Source organism: Carassius auratus, unplaced genomic scaffold, assembly GCF_003368295.1.
Source record: "Carassius auratus strain Wakin unplaced genomic scaffold, ASM336829v1 scaf_tig00011617, whole genome shotgun sequence".
Classification (NCBI taxonomy): Eukaryota; Metazoa; Chordata; class Actinopteri; order Cypriniformes; family Cyprinidae; genus Carassius; species Carassius auratus.
Genome location: NW_020524223.1, coordinates 14693 through 31076, shown reverse-complemented (window position 1 = coordinate 31076; position 16384 = coordinate 14693). Strand labels below are relative to the sequence as shown.

The 16384-nt window shown below is 37.5% G+C and overlaps 1 protein-coding gene across 1 annotated transcript in view; it reads right to left on the bottom strand.

The window, feature by feature from the left end:
- The window catches only part of LOC113073214 (catenin delta-2-like), a gene marked incomplete at its 5' end in the record, with an annotated part of 32467 nt that extends 16663 nt beyond the window's left edge, over nucleotides 1-15804 (bottom strand). Inside the window, 4 exons of the mRNA XM_026246095.1 lie at nucleotides 3087-3237; nucleotides 7122-7295; nucleotides 10970-11155; nucleotides 15687-15804. Of these exons, the coding sequence (XP_026101880.1) occupies nucleotides 3087-3237; nucleotides 7122-7295; nucleotides 10970-11155; nucleotides 15687-15804 (629 nt within the window). The remainder of the gene's footprint in view (nucleotides 1-3086; nucleotides 3238-7121; nucleotides 7296-10969; nucleotides 11156-15686) is intronic.
- Nucleotides 15805-16384: the final 580 nt, after the last annotated feature.

The following is a 16384-nucleotide window of genomic DNA, read 5'->3' as shown; positions in this document are numbered from 1 at the left end:
ATAAATGTCAATGAGGTTCAAAAGTACACATACAACCAAAATTAATTCAAATGTATCAAAATGAATTCTCTTTTAACCTCATGTGCATGGAAAAAAGCTAAATAACATGCATCCTCTTACACAAAACGAAAAAAAAAAATCTAGAAAATGTACAATATCTAAAGCTTTTGCTTTTGTTATGAACATAAAAACTTAATCTAATATAAAACCCATCATAATTATTTTTATGTTATCATGGCAAATGAGTTATTTATGTACAGCACACTAAAAAGCACCCTACAGTGATATTGACCCCCCTCCACCCCAGAAAACAAAACAAAGAAAAAACAATCTGACACTAAAGAAACTCGAATTTTATGATCTTGCAAAGTGCTGTTTATCAGCATATGTACAGTATCAAAGCTCCAGGATACAGGCTGATGCTTTGAACTTAGGCTGTTGAATTCATTTATACAAACAATCAATCTTTATTTTAATACATGATCAAACGGTAGGATTGAATTGGCCATTTACATGCATTTCATGTGCCCAGTTTCCATCCCTGAGCTAAATGTAGAATGAGCTCAAATATAGATTCAGTGATCAAACACGTAAATAATTACGCATGAAAGGAAGAGTCTATGGGAGAAGTTTTAAAAAGAGGGACCTTATGATTTTATTGCTCATGGCTCTCAAAAGCTTTTGATGGACGGCCATGCTGAACTGTCTAAATAAAGCAAAGTGTGAGAATAGCCGCCAGTCACAGACTGAGTTTACTGCACACACTTGTCAATACAAATCAATTTAGAGTCTAAATGCACTCTATATAGACTCTGCAATCTGATAAAAATATCAATTTATGTGAGAATCAAATGTACTGTATGCAAGTTATTTTTGCATAATACACTGAGAAACATGCTAAATCTGCAAAGACAGGATGCACATTTCCATGGCAATGCATAATGAAGACAATGTGATCTGCATAATCTGAAATGATTTTGGATGATGTGCAAATCTAGGCAGACTCCAGGTGGCAATTGCAAACCAGTTGTTTGGGGAGCCTAAAACCAGCGGCAGATGAGACCGGGGAGCCGTTGCCATGGAGACGCCGAAACTCACCAGGGAAACCACATTTATTAGCGGGTGAGATCAATAGCCTGCCAGTGATGTCACTGAGAGAATTTCAAATGGCGTGAATCAGTGTGAGATGGGATGAAGGAAGGAAGAAATCAAGCTCTAATTAAGCACCTGATGCAGCGGACCACTTCCTGTCGTTCAGACAGAGCCTAGTGATGCTGTGTCATGTACTCATTAATACGTCTAATTCACAAGCAGTGTAATGCCAAACACCTGCATCTCAGTTTGAAGGCAAGGTCATCTCCCAATTGCAGAACCTCAAAGCTCCTGACACATGTTTGGTGGAAACAATTTCAATTATTATTCACTATTCAAAGACATAACCTGAGCTCTCCTAATGCTGTATAGAGCATCAAGCGATGAAAATCTCATCTCTTCCATGTTACAACAGTGGAAATGTGATGAAGTACCACTCAACAAGATTCTGGGCGAATTCCACTGAAAGTGAACGTAACTATGCCCTACTCATTCTGAAGGACAGAGCACTTGAAGAGAGCACTTTGAAGGGTGCAGGGCTTAACTGCATTGTGTGTACACATTTGGAACATCTTACCAGAGGTATCTTTATCTGATTGCTACCTTGGTAACACAGTAACATCTAATTATATTCTTAAGCTTTTTGTAGCAAATTGAACTTACTTTGGGTTTATGAGTAACAAATAAATGTCCTTACTTAAAAAAATTAATTGTGAGGATGTTTCACCAGGAATCACATGAGCAGAAAGGACGAAATTGCTTAGTCTTGAATAGTCTTTCCTTCCTTATGGGACATGAGTGCTGTTGTGTCATGTAGCAAATCCATTTCTCTTTCAGGTTAGAAGCAGCGCGAATGCTTGGAGCATTTGGACATTGGTTTACTGTCTGGGATTTGTTTTGTCAATCCATGCCAAATCCTGTGTAGACAGAATTGCTGATTATAATGGGTTCCGTCTATAGTCGCGTGGCACACTTGCATCCGATGTAAACGGGGTAAAATTAGAAAAGAGCTCCTGTTCTCATCAGTGGAATATTTTATTTGTTTGTTTTGATGGATGCAGGCTGTTTAGAGAGACTAAAAGTGAAAGATAAGGCAGTTTTGAGCCTGACTATATTGGATCCAATGGTAATGTCGCATCACATAAGTGTAAGTAAATGTGTTTTACCATTATTACATTGTATGTTCCAGAATGTTTGATATACTGTGTATTTATACATTTTTAACCAAAATGACACGTTGTTTTCAGAGTGTCAAAGTAGCATCCATCTGTTATTTTAATAAGCAAAACTATAAGCCAATCACAGCAGAGGAGATTTACTTGCGAGACTTAAATGCACCCCGCCTATAAAAACACTGTTAAAAAAACTGTTCTGAGGCTCAAAAACAGAACAGAAAATAGGCTACTACTTCTAAATTGTTTTAAAAAAAAGTAAAATCACACTAACATTGTAAGTGAATTTCAGAGAAAATTATATAAATAATAAAAATGATAAAAAACTGCAGCGAGAATTATATGAATGCTCTGTAATGATGTTAAGGAAGGGCCATTTGTGATGGAACCCTTTGAAAAGCCTCCAAAACCTGTTACTTTCAGTAAAGTCAGCTGAACAATACAAAAAAAAAAGACATTAAAGACAGAAGAATAAAACAAAACAACAAACTATAAACTACAAATCACAAAACAACAAAAATATATACAGCATATAAACAGTTGCCCAAAAGCCATCTGCCAAGAATGTTCAAGTTCTGCCTGATGCCTGCTAGACAATTTAAAATGATGAGTGGCCAGGAATGTGTAGTAATAAAACGACAGTTACGAACAGTCCTCTTTACCACACTGGCTAAAACATAAGAGGCTGGACTTCATTACAGAGAAGCTGTTAACCCTGAGCTCTACACATCCAATGGATCTGAACCATTTGAAACAAAGTGAATCATGGTGGCTGATCAAATAAAAGATGACAGTCAAGAGAGGGGGGAAAAAAAGCCGTACCAATTAACTCTTTGTTTCTGACGTCCAAGGCCATGTTTCTGAGTGCGGTAGCGACGGCACACACCACACGGTCGTTATCTATCCTCAGCAGCTCCACGAGGATGGGCAGACCCTTCTCTTTCCTCACCGCCGCACGGATGTACACCGACCACTAAAGGGAGACACACACACACACACACACAAAAATACACACACACAAACAAATAAACAGGTGTAAGTCACTAAATATGACAAATGACACCTTTTGGCCACTTTGCTATATATAATTCTTCATATCAGCAGTTTTCAGGAGATCATGAAGTGTGTCGTCATAGTTGGATATGCCATGTGGGTAAAAGTCTGTAAATTGTCTCATTTTGGATCAGCACCCCGCTTGAAGTGTAATCACACTCCCCAGGTTCCAGTGAAAGACTAGTACTAGCTCAGAGCTCTAGCCTTCTGAGGTTCTCGATGTATGACCCAAGCTGTGGGATCATCCTTTATCAGTGACGGAGTGTCAGCTCAGATTAGACTCGGTTCTATCCTGCACTTCTGCTGTAACGGGGGAGACCACAGCATACGGCCCAGCAGGCATCCCCTCATATTTCTCATTTCTGATGACCTCTCTATGTGTGCTTTAAAAAAAAAAAGAGTCAAAACCAAAAACACAGTGACAGAGAGGCTCTGTTCCAAAAACTAGTAAGCAGCAGACCATAGGCTCACTCCAGAATTAAAAGTTGTTTCAAATTCATATTTTTACTGTTTAAAATACTCGTTTTCTATTTTAATAAATTTTCACATTTAAATTATTCCTGTAATAGCAAAGTTACATTTTCAGTATCATTACTCCAGTATGATTTGGTGCTTAAGACATATTTCTTATTATCATAGTTGTGCTGCTAAATTTTTTAAAATTCTTTGATTGAAAAAAATTAAATAAAAAAGTTCAAAAGAACTTCATTTGACAGAATTGGGTTTTGATGTTTTTTTGTTGTTGTTTTTGCATGCTTGCTGAATGAAAGTATTATTATCTTCCGAAATACGGATTGAAAAGCACTGCTTATAATATTATATATATAATGATATAAATAAATAAATAAAATTATTAGTAAAGCCTCTTTCGTGTCATACATTGTTTTTCTTGAACACGCACAAACCTTTAAAGATTTATGACCTGCACATATTGACCTCTGACACATCAATCCTGTAATCATGGTTTGATGTTGCATAATCACCAAACAGCAAAGTACAGACTGATTTGTAAGGACTGCGTGCTCCCTTTATCTGTTGCTAGTCTGAGTGACGTGGATGCTCATTCATTTAGTGTAGTTCGAAAGAGAAGCGCTTGTGGTAGATAAACAGATAAACACTTTTGCATAATGAAAATATGCACCATGAATTAATTCAGTTGAGTTAAACAATCACTACACTTTTAGCTGCACTGCTCGAACACCATGAAAAACATTCTGCTTGTGTGATGAATTTATGTTTTGAAATTCTCATTTATGGTTTAGAAAAACATAATGGGGGCAATAGTCTGGAAGCACAAATATTTTACCATTCCATACTTCTTTTTTCATATTTATCCAGTACTGGAAATAACTAAAAATCAAATTCCATACTTTTTCATACTGCATAGTAACCTTTGCCTATGTAGAGTGTTTCAAATGAATCACTTGTTCGTTTCCAGTTAGGATGCTGTCTAATATGGTGTCTAACAAGTCTTACCATTTCATTTGTCACTCAGTTTCTATTTCTATTTTCTATTTTAAATCAGGCAAAGTACATCACAGAGGCAGCTTACTAGGTTTAGGAACAGAAAAATGGCACTAAAAATGAGTGTGTTGAAATTTAAATCTTTCATTTAGTGAAAATCAACGTCACAGTTCTTTAAAACTTGTTTGTATTATAAGTAATGCAATAAACAAAATATTCTGATTGATAAAGGAGTTCTTGACGAGAAAGCATTCTTCGCGCTTGAGTGTTTTTCAAGTGAAGGGCTTTGTTTCCATTTCCTAGTACACACAGCGTGGGATTTGATAATCCCACTGACCGAGATGGACTTTAAAAACATAAACAGAGAGCTTAGTTCACACATATTAGACGAGGGTTCGATGTCAGTGCTTCTAGATGAACAAACAGAGGAGCCAATTATGGGAACTGAACGAAATAGTCAGACAGACCCCGTCTCTCGCTTTCTTTTACTTTCCTGTTTGTCTCTCCAACAAACTCAACCCAACAGCAGACACGTATACAACCTGTTGCCCTGTAGGTGTGGAGAGGGGTCGCAGGGACAGCACTTTCATTTAACTTCTTGAAGGGGGTCTAAACTTGTTATGAGACTTCAAAACCAATCCAATCCCATTGCATCTGTCTCCATCTGAGAGTATTGATCTTGCAGAGCATATCGGGTGGATTAGAGCTCTCGAGCAACAGAGGTAAAAAAGCTTTTTGTCGCTGAGAGATGGTGAAAAGGATGTGAGAACAAAGAGAGAAGCAGGGGTCAAAAGGGAGATTGGTACTGGTTTTAACATCTGATGAAAGCAAGTTTTATAGGTCAGGAAAAAATGCAATTTTACACCATTTCTTCTGGCACCGTTCAATAAATTTAAATCGTGACAACAACGAATAAAACCTTCAGTGAAAACAATTAAAGAAAACATATCTGGTATCAGAACGTAATGATAAATGTCTTCTGAGTGTTTTTTTATCATGCTGCTATGCAGTTGTTTGTCTGAGGCTACAGGTGCATCTCAATAAATTAGAATATCATGGAAAAGTTCATTTCAGTTATTCAACTCAAATTGTGAAACTCGTGTATTAAATAAATTCAATGCATACTGAAGTAGTTTAAGTCTTTGGTTCTTTTAATTGTGATGATTTTGGCTCACATTTAACAAAATCCCACCAATTCACCATCTCAACAAATTAGAATACTTCATAAGACCAATAAAAAAAAAAACATTCTCAGTGAATTGTTGGCCTTCTGGAAAGTATGTTCATTTACTGAACATGTACTCAATACTTGGTAGGGACTCCTTTTGCTTTAATTACTGCCGCCATTTGGAGGTGATCAGTTTGTGGCACTGCTGAGGTGGTCTGGAAGCCCAGACTTCTTTGACAGTGGCCTTCAGCTCATCCTCATTTTTTGGTCTCGTTTCTCATTTTCCTCTTGACAATACCCCGTAGATTCTCTCTGGGATTCAGATCTGGTGAGTTTGCTGGCCAGTCAAGCACACCAACACCATGGTCATTTAACCAACTTTTGGTGCTTTTGGCAGTGTGGGCAAGTGCCAAATCCTGCTGGAAAATGAAATCAACATCTTCAAAAAGCTGGTCAGCAGAAGGAAGCATGAGGTGCTCCAAAATTTCTTGGTAAAAGGGTGCAGTGACTTTAGTTTTCAGAAAAAAACAATGGACCAACACCAGCAGATGACATTGCCCCCGAATCATCACAGACTGTGGAAACTTAACACTGCACTTTAAGCAACTTGGGCTATGAGCTTCTCCACTCTTCCTCTAGACTCTAGGACCTTGGTTTCCAATTGAAATACAAAACTTGCTCTCATCTAAAAGAGGACTTTGGACCACTGGGCTACAGTCCAGTTCTTCTTCTCCTTAGCTCAGGTAAGATGCCTCTGATGTTGTCTGTGGTTCAGAAGTGGTTTAACAAGACACGTCTGTATGACTTGACCCAAATATGCAAAATTATTTAATTATTTAATGTAATAAATTAATTATTTAAATACTTTTAATGTTTTTAACGACCCCTAACCCTACAGCAAGTAAACATTTTCCCTCAGACAGACAGTTTAAATTAAATCTATCTATCTATCTATCTATCTATCTATCTATCTATCTATCTATCTATCTATCTATCTAAAAAATCCAGAGAGATAGAGTCATAATTAAATCCACAAGGCAAAATTAACAATGAATGCTGACACATAATCATCTACTAATCTACTTTAAACAATATTTGATAAGACTTGCATCCCAAGCCATTTCTTCAGCACAGACAGATACATACACAAGGTAACTGACCGTAGTGCTTACCTTCCAACTCCCAGCAGCCAGGTTCTGCAGTGCCCCGGCGGCCCCCTCCAGCGTGTCCGGGTTTGAGCACTCAGACAGGAGGGTGAGGTAGGGCTTTACTATCGAAGGATGCCACAGCATCTGAATGCCTTTGGGGGGCTCAGCAGTATCTGGCAGCGGTCCCACACCATCCCACTACAGAAACAATGATGTGACATGAAAAACAAGTCAGACAGACAGGAAGACACACAAAATCCATCGCCATCAGCACCTAAATCCTCATAAAAGGGGTTTCACACTGACATAAATCTGCAGTGACAAAGCAACTTGATTTATTTTCAATGAACAACAGTGAGAAAAGTTTGACTTCATGAAAATGTGCAGCTATTCAAATGCCAACATGAAGTCAGTGAAGAAAACGTGATATGACAAAGAAGTTAATGTGATTTTACTCTTCAGCATGATTTATATATACACTAACATTCAAAGGTTTTTAATAATGTTGTAAAAAAAATTATTTTAATGACTAAGGCTTAATTTATTTGTTAAAAATACAGTAAAACAGTAATGTTTGGAAATATTATTAAATTTAAATTTGGGGACCAAATCTCATTGTTTCCAGTACCTTCAGAACTCATAAGAAACAATTCTTTTTCAGTGCTGTTTTGCTGCTTAATATTTTTGAGGAACATGTGTGGAAATGGTAATTCTTTAAATCACAATTTTTCAGGATTCAATGATCAATAGAAAGTTCAAAAGAAGAGCATTTATTTGAAATGACAATATTTTGTAAAAAAAATTTAATGTCTTTTACTGTGACTTATTAATCATTTTAATGCAGCTTTGCTGAAAAAATAAATCATTTGCTTTACTCACTGATCCCAAACATTTGAACATTAGTGTATGTCAATATATAAAAAAAAAGCATCTAGGAAACCTGCCTCAGAAATTATTCTAAGCAAGTCATATTCATGAATTAATAATCATTTATTTTCACCGTTATATAGTATGCACTGCTGCAGTTTGTATACTTTACAAACACTTTCTCCTCCTAAGAAAAGTTTGATCAGATTTTCTACAGCTATGCCACCAATTACATTAAGGCATCCACCTCCTAGCAACCATCAGTACAGCGACCCGGAGAACTCCAGAGATAAAATCGCGGCCATTTTGTATGGGCCAAAAGGCAAATGTAACCCCCTTCACATACACACAAACACCACACGAGGAGATCTCTTGACAAATCGTGGCCTGAATAGACCCAGAACCAGGCAGGAATGACGAGCTGTAAGTCTGCGTTTGAGGCGTGTGGGTGAGTCAGTTTGAAAAGTGCTGGTCTCACAGGCTGACCTACTTTCAGGCAGATCAACTTGTGAAATACCTCAGCGTCTTAAACTAGCTCTGGCACTCAGCCTCACTCTCTTCCTTCATTATTAATGAGTCTGTTTTCATCTCCCCCCGTTGCTGCTCGGAGGAGCGGCTCTGTGGTTCAATCAGCTGCTGGAGGGTGGAGAAGCCCCGTGAGGCTGCTGCTCTACCATACCGTGAACGCAGAAGAAATGCTAAGAGGCTGAGAGGAGACGTGGTTTAATCTGTTGTTTCACTATATGCAAACACTGAGGACAACATTCAATCTTACACAATGACTGTCATAAATGTCATAATTTATCAATGGAAAAGGTGCTTCATAAGGTTGGCATCAGGGTCAAAGACACGCTGCATATGTCCAGATCTTTCATCTGATTAAAAAATAATGACACTTCTTCTACGATGAACATGTTTTCAATTTCTGAAATTTAAAAAAAAATAAATAATAATAATAATAATATAGGTGATGTAATTTGTGGTGTAACTATCCAGAGATTGTAAAATAGAAACAAAGTTTTATAAGCCTTGAAAATCTTTTATTATTATTTATTTCAAACACAAGCAATGACGCAGTTTTCAAATATTCTTAATATCTGGAGAACTTCTGTCTGCCAGCGTGAGAGTCACGGAAAATATGACAGGATTGACCAATGTTTTCATATTAAAAAAAAATATATATATATTTATAGATTTATATAATTGTATTATTTATATTTAACAATATATTTTTATATATTAAGTGATTCATAAAAAAAGAAAGAAAAGAAAATGTGTTAGATATTTGACAGACAGACAGACAGTAAGTAGACAGATGTATTTTCAGAAAATGTGTCTTTTTAGGCATCTAAAATGAGTAAAATCTGCCTAAATCTGCCTAAATGCTACTCTTACAGCTTTTCAAAGCCCAAAACGAGAGTTACCCTCAATCTAAAAATGACAATGTGATCTTAATGCTTCTTCTGAGCTATCAGAGCGTAAAACAGCGTCTCAAATTGTCAAAAACTTTCTCTTCGCCCTTTTTCTGTCAGCAAGCTTTAAGCATAATGAACGCTCCATGCCCCATTTCTCAGAGTAAACTCAAAGAAGGGTATCAGTGCTTGGTGGGCTGAACCTGCTCTGGTTTACATACTCTCCCCTCTCAGTCAATTAGCTACACTAAACGCCACTGCCCTGCCCGACAGAGCCGCGGCGGCGGCACGCTCTGGTTTCCTGGGCTACCTCGCTGCCACTTAGTGATAAATGATTTAACGGAGTACATTAGCCTTCTGTTGCCCGGAGGCCCAGGTGTCCTCTTTCAAAGCATCTCGGCTGAGGAGAATGTCCGGCACATGATACGAGAGGGTACCTTAGGTAATGGGGAGAAATAGCCCTCTTTACAGTCCAACAGGCAGAGATGGGTATCCTTGCATCTCTTTCCTGATTGGAAGAGACACATCTGACTGAATCCTAAAACAGATCTGCAAACTCATGTATGGGTTTTGAGGTAATGAATGAAGGAAATGCAGCTTTGAATGTTCAAACGCAAAAGACGATGCAAAACATCCCCACGCTATGTTTAATACAGCAGTCTCTGCTGTCATAATCTCAACAGAGCAATAGCTTTGATGTATTATTCCACTCTGACTGCTTTTAAAGTTGTACCGCTTCTTGCTAGGCACGGAGCAAGCGGAGGTTGTTGTGACGGACATCTCTTTCACAGCAAACGCAGGTTTTAGTTTAGTTTGAGAGGATTATATTCAGCTATCGGTGGCTACAGTATATCACCAGCTATTAGCTTTATGGCTCCTCTGGAACGAGACATATCCAGAGGGAGTTGTGTTACACAACTGCTCTCCCACCTTCGTGCTCCCCCTCTTCGTCTGCACAGAAGACTTTTCCTGCGTGAGATAAATGAAGAGTTTCCTCTGCTGTAAAAAGGCTGGGTTTTCCCCCTCTTTCAGTCTGACACCCACAAACAGTGTGATTTATCAGCCGTGGAGCGTGTCACTGGGGAAACTCACCGTCTGACTGTGCGGCTCTGTGTAGGTGGTGAGCGTTACGTTTGCAGAGGAAGTAACTTATAAAAAGGCGGCGTGTAAATCTGTTATTTGGGGAATGCTCTGAAACATAAATTGGGATTATTTTGAGGCAACGGGGGGTGTAAAAGGAAGTTGAATATGCTGATTGTGTTATTCATATTTTGATATGAAATGCCTACTTTTTCGCTGGGATCCCTTTCAGAAGCAGAGGAGCATTTTATAGAGAAATAAAGCTCTCTTTCTCTAGCCAGACAACACAAAATGACATTCACAACCAATGTGACATAAGTGAAAATTAGGGCATATATATATATATATATATATATATATATATATATATATATATATATATATATATATATATATATATATATATATATATATATATATACTGTATGTATATAGCAAATTAGCTGTCCTACCGTAATAGATTGTTACCAATGAGGCTACCAATGCTTGTAAATGATGCATCAGGTGGCCTACCTGGTCCAGGGACTTCTTCTTCTTTTTCTTCTTTCCCCAGCAGCCTGAGGTCTCTCCGTCCTTCCCGCTGGCATCGCTACAGAGGAGGCCATCCAGCTCGTCCGTCCCCATCTGCTGTCCCTGAGACGTTTCAGCTGCAAGCCGATACGAGAGGTTCCTCAAAATGCATACACAGTTTTCTATGGTCTGGCAGAGAAAGAGAGAGACAGATATTGGGCAGGTATTAGTCTAGCACCACTGAGCTCTTGATAGAGCCCATCTGGCAAGAGGGGCCAAACTTAATCTATTCAGCTAATTCTAGGTCTGAGACAAGAGGAAACATACATTAGTTTACACACACACACACAAAACACGCACACAGGTCTGCATACACTTCTTGTGCCATCGTAATGATTAGCAAGTGTTCAGAAAAAAACTGGCATTTCAGAATGTGTCTCAAACTACTGGCTTGCAAGATTTCATTTAATTTTAGTTCAAAATTAAATTCAACCTCTTAAGATTTAGTAGTTTTTTCCTGAAATTTGGCCTGCAAATCAGTTTCTCTAAAGGACCGCTGAAGAAATAAATGGTCAAATAAAATAAAGTCAAATATATATATATATATATATATATATATATATATATATATATATATATATATATATATATATATATATATATATATATATATATATATATATATATATATATATAAAGTAAAATGTACACATTTTTATTTGGAAAAAAAAAACATTTAGAAATGTATTGTTTTAAATAAATAACAAAACATTTTGCAAAAAAAATTGTTTTTGCCTTTGAAAAAACGAAATAAAATAAAAATTATAACTCAAATTTGTGGATGTAAAAAAACAACAACATGTATTTACTTAAACAAATTAGATGATTTGACATTAATATCCCTGTTTTAGAGGAAGACACGTTTAGGGCCTGTCAAAGACAGCAAATCTACATCCTACAGTTTTTAAGACCCAGTATTCTTCTATCTTGCCCTTGTATTTTCCTCTCTCATGTCTCTTTTTCATTTCATCTAACTTTCTCATTTCCTCTTTCTCCGTCTTTCTCTGAGTGTTGGCTGGGAGTATATATGAAAGTACTTAATTATATGTCTGACACGGTCTCCCATTTAAATGTGATTAAAGGATATACTTGCAGATGGGGAAAAATGACCAGCCAAATCCATTGGCTCACACTCCATTTAACAGGGCATTACAAGGAGACACAGCACAGCAGGCACAATGCTTGACAGCAGAAAATAGAAAATAAATGCTCGCAAAATGATGATGAAAAATGACCATTTTTCTCAATCTCCATGTTTTTCTTTTTTTTCCCTATTATGGAACGAGGAGGACCATGCCCTACACAAACAAAAATAATGACTGTAATCAGAGAAACGCTCAGAGAATTATGCACTGGCATTTCAGACGTACAGAAACATATTGACTTACAAAAACCCAGACAAGGCTGACCTTGCTTTCTTCATGGTTTTTAAGGAAAACAAAACAAGTCCTGCTGAAGTTTTCCCAGAAATGTGCCAGGTATTGAATATCGCACCTGGTGAAATTTGGGGCAGCACCATCTCTCTTACTGTTAGCAGTTTATAAGGTCCCCATTTCAAATGTTAAAGTCAACAGAAGGGAGCTTGACCAACCACAGGTTAACAGCACATTAAGACCATTGGCTTTCAGCAATTATAGCTCTCCTGGGCTATCTCCTGGCCAAAACAGCTCTGGGCACATCACCACACACAAAGAAATTGGAGTGATTAGGGTGATTGCCCTTTTTCGAGGCCAGTGTGATGGGTAAAATGGTCGCTGTTGCTTTTTTGAGTGTTTGTAATGTGTTAAAGCACATTAATGGATGAAAAAGAGGGCTTAGTGCTCTAAAATGAGCTAAATGGACATGTATAGGGAAGGAGAAAAGGTGTTACCACAGGCTGGAGGTGCACTTACAGAATTTGTATTTTTACATTTAGACGAAATTTAAAAGGTCACAGGAAAATGGGGACAAATGGCTTATTGGTGTGCTTTTAACTCTCAAGTGCTTCAATATGCCTGATGTTTTTTTGCTCTGACTTATATTTTGAGAGCAGCGGTATACAACGAGAAGAGTCTGGATATCAGATTTTTAGCAACGCATGCATAAAAACAAAGTATACATTCTTATACTAAACTATTCCTTTAATATAGCGCCCACCAATGTTCAAATGAAACCTATGATATTGTTTTAGCTTACCAGTTTTACATAGGAAAGTATACTTTGGTTTTACATTTACATTACATTAATGCATTTGGCAGACACTTTTATCCACAGCGACTTAAAGTGCATTTAGTCTATACAATTATCAGTATGCTTTTTACATGTTCTCTAAGGTAAAAGGGCAAACACATTTTTCGGTCCCACTTTATTTTAAGTGGCCGTAACTAACTACTATTTACTTACATGTAAATTAAGCAATTGGTACAATGGACTTTCTGTTAACATACATGCTTTTACATTGTACTTATATTTAATAAAATACCTGTTTGTAATTCAATCTGTAAGTATTTTCTGTAATTACATTGATAATTACTCTGTTGACCTATCCCTTACACCTTAACTCACCCTTAAACCTACCCATACCACCAAACCTGTTCCTAACTTTACCCATATCCCACCTCAATAGCAGAAAAAGTGTTTTGCAATAAAATATAAACACAAAGAATAAATTGTTTTGTGTAAGTACACAGTAGTTAGGGCCATTTAATATAAAGTGGGACCTTTTCTACTAAGCTCGTTTACTTAGATTGCATGTTTCTTGAATTTTTTTGCACTAATTTTCAAGACTCCAGTGTCAACACTTAGGTGGCCTGTTGTTTCACAGACTAAAAGAAATGGATGAGATGGATAAACAACAACAAAGTACTGACATGATGCCTGTGCTGACAAGCACTTGTGTGAGGGGGTTTAGAGACATCACAATTTTAGTTCAAATGAGTACAGAAACACTTTTATCACAAGTAACTTCTGGAGAGGCATGGAAGCTTTCTAGTGCATGTGTGTCTAGAGTCTGTGTTTGACCATGCTCAAAATCGAGTACACTTTGAAAGGCTATGTGCTCAGCTGTATGGATATAAGTGTTCATGTGAAAACTGAAGTACACTTCAAATGACGTTAGTTGCACATAACTATCACAGTATGCATAAAAACGGGAACATTGCACGAACTGTCTTGATATATGATAAAATTTAAGTTTGTGAACTTGTTACAGAAAGAGAATTCAGATACAAAACCCTGAAGAGAGTTTAGCATAAAAAATTTTTTTTTAGGCCCTATCTCACCAGGAGAGAAATTGGTCAGGGCTGTCCACTCTTTGTCGTAAAATTCCAAATAGTTATGTAGCTGAATACTTTAAACAATATATTAACTATAATAATAACTATGTACAACTGGTAAACTAATAACAATGGCGTAGGTTTCATTTGAACATTGGTAGAAGTTATTAACTCTTTCCCGCCAAACACAGAATTTTCCAGGTTTCCATGTTTTCAATGTTATTCAACCGGGGGCACTATTATGCATCTCCTGAATGAGTCCAGAACGTGCCGATCAAAAATACAGACGTGGAAGACACAGAAACGAGCGATCTCATATATAAGCATATGGAAAATAAGATGATCATCAATTTAAAAACAGCACATAAATTAAAACTAATGTTACAGAGTGAAATGTCAATCTAGGAAGTGGTAAAGGACTGTTCAAGCTTTAGAGGTGCTGATAGAAGCAATCTAACTGCATCTTTGCTTTGATTATCACACTGAATATGATCCAGATGTGGTTTATGATAAAAATGCAATTTTTAATGTTGCATTTTTTATTAAACTTATCTACAATCAAGTTTTTAAATAAGGATTGATGCTAGAATAGAACAGATTTTTTTTTTTTTTGAGGCTCTATTCTTTTTCTATTTCTTTTTCTTAAATGCTGGTGGTGGCTGTCAACTTTTTTAAAAAGCGCTGGGGGGCATCTTTCATCAGTTTACTCATGTCATTCTAAACCTGTATGACTTTTCTTCTGTGGAAACACAAAACAAGATAATAAAAAAAAAATGCTTCAATTCCATGAAATTAAAGTCAGTGGGTCCAGTATTGGTTTGGACATTTAGAGGTTTCTCAAAACATCTTCTTTTGTGTCCTGTAGAAGAAGGAAAGTCATACAGGTTTGTGACGACATGACGGAGAGTGAAATTAATAATAATAATAAAAAAACATTTTTACACATTTTTCACAGTACATACAGCCTATAAAGCCTTAAGAGATATTACAAGAAATTCAAGTACACTATTTTTTATTAGCCATGCTGTGAGTTTGGAAACTGTGGAGAGAGGTGGTTGAGAGGGCACCGCGGGGGATTCAGACAGCAGGAATTGTGGGAAAGTTGGAATGCACGCAAGTCTGAAAATGACCAGAGGGAAAGAACTGTGCCGCGCTCCAGCATCCACACGCACTGCTCTTCAATTCTCATTAGGACGGATGCATCTCCTGCGCTCTGCTATTAGCACGCTGGGCCTGACGGAGGGCTGCCAGTTAAATCATGATTAAAGAACGCCATTTAGAAGAGCGAGCCTTCGCAACCTTTAGAGGGCAGCCAACCACAGAGCTGTTTATTTGTTGCAGACATTCACACACACTCACAGACGTAAAAACTTTTACCACAGGTTGATGCCAGGAGGAAAACATACCTTGCTATCAATCTCGCTGCTTCCGAGGGAAGTCTGGATGACGAAAAGCAGCGTGTCAGTCAGACCCTCGCATTCTCTCATGCGCCGCCGAGCCTCCTCTCCTGCCGAACTCACATTCCTGAGAGAGAGATGGAGAGAGGGAAGCACAGGTCAGTGATGAGTGCATTAAATCAGGGAGATTCAATCACACGGGAGCAGATTCCCTCTGGGCATACAACCCGCTTTACACCATACCACTGTGACAAACAAAATGCTAATGTTTCACTTTTCACGAGTCGCCCAAACAAATCCTCCCACCTCTGACATGTATTAATATATAAATCTATTAGTCTTCAGGGGGAGGAACACTGACACTGTTAGATATCTGACTGTTTATTTTAAACAGTAGAACAATGGGAGAGAAAGAAATGGATATTGGAGTCATTTCAATTGGATAATCCAATAAGGATACTTATTATTCTGTTTATTGAAAAAATCAATCAGGTGTACACTGCTGAATATGGACGAGGAATGAATATAATAGGCTTATTATACAAACCCAAACACTGTTCTAACCAGATGCAACAGCTGCAAGTTTCCAGCAATTTCTCTGCCAACGCTAAAAGTGAAAACACTGTACAATTGGACAGATCCCATCAGATTGGCTTATCAAGACATGATGTGGTCATGGCGGTTTAGGACAAACGCGTTTAAGATTT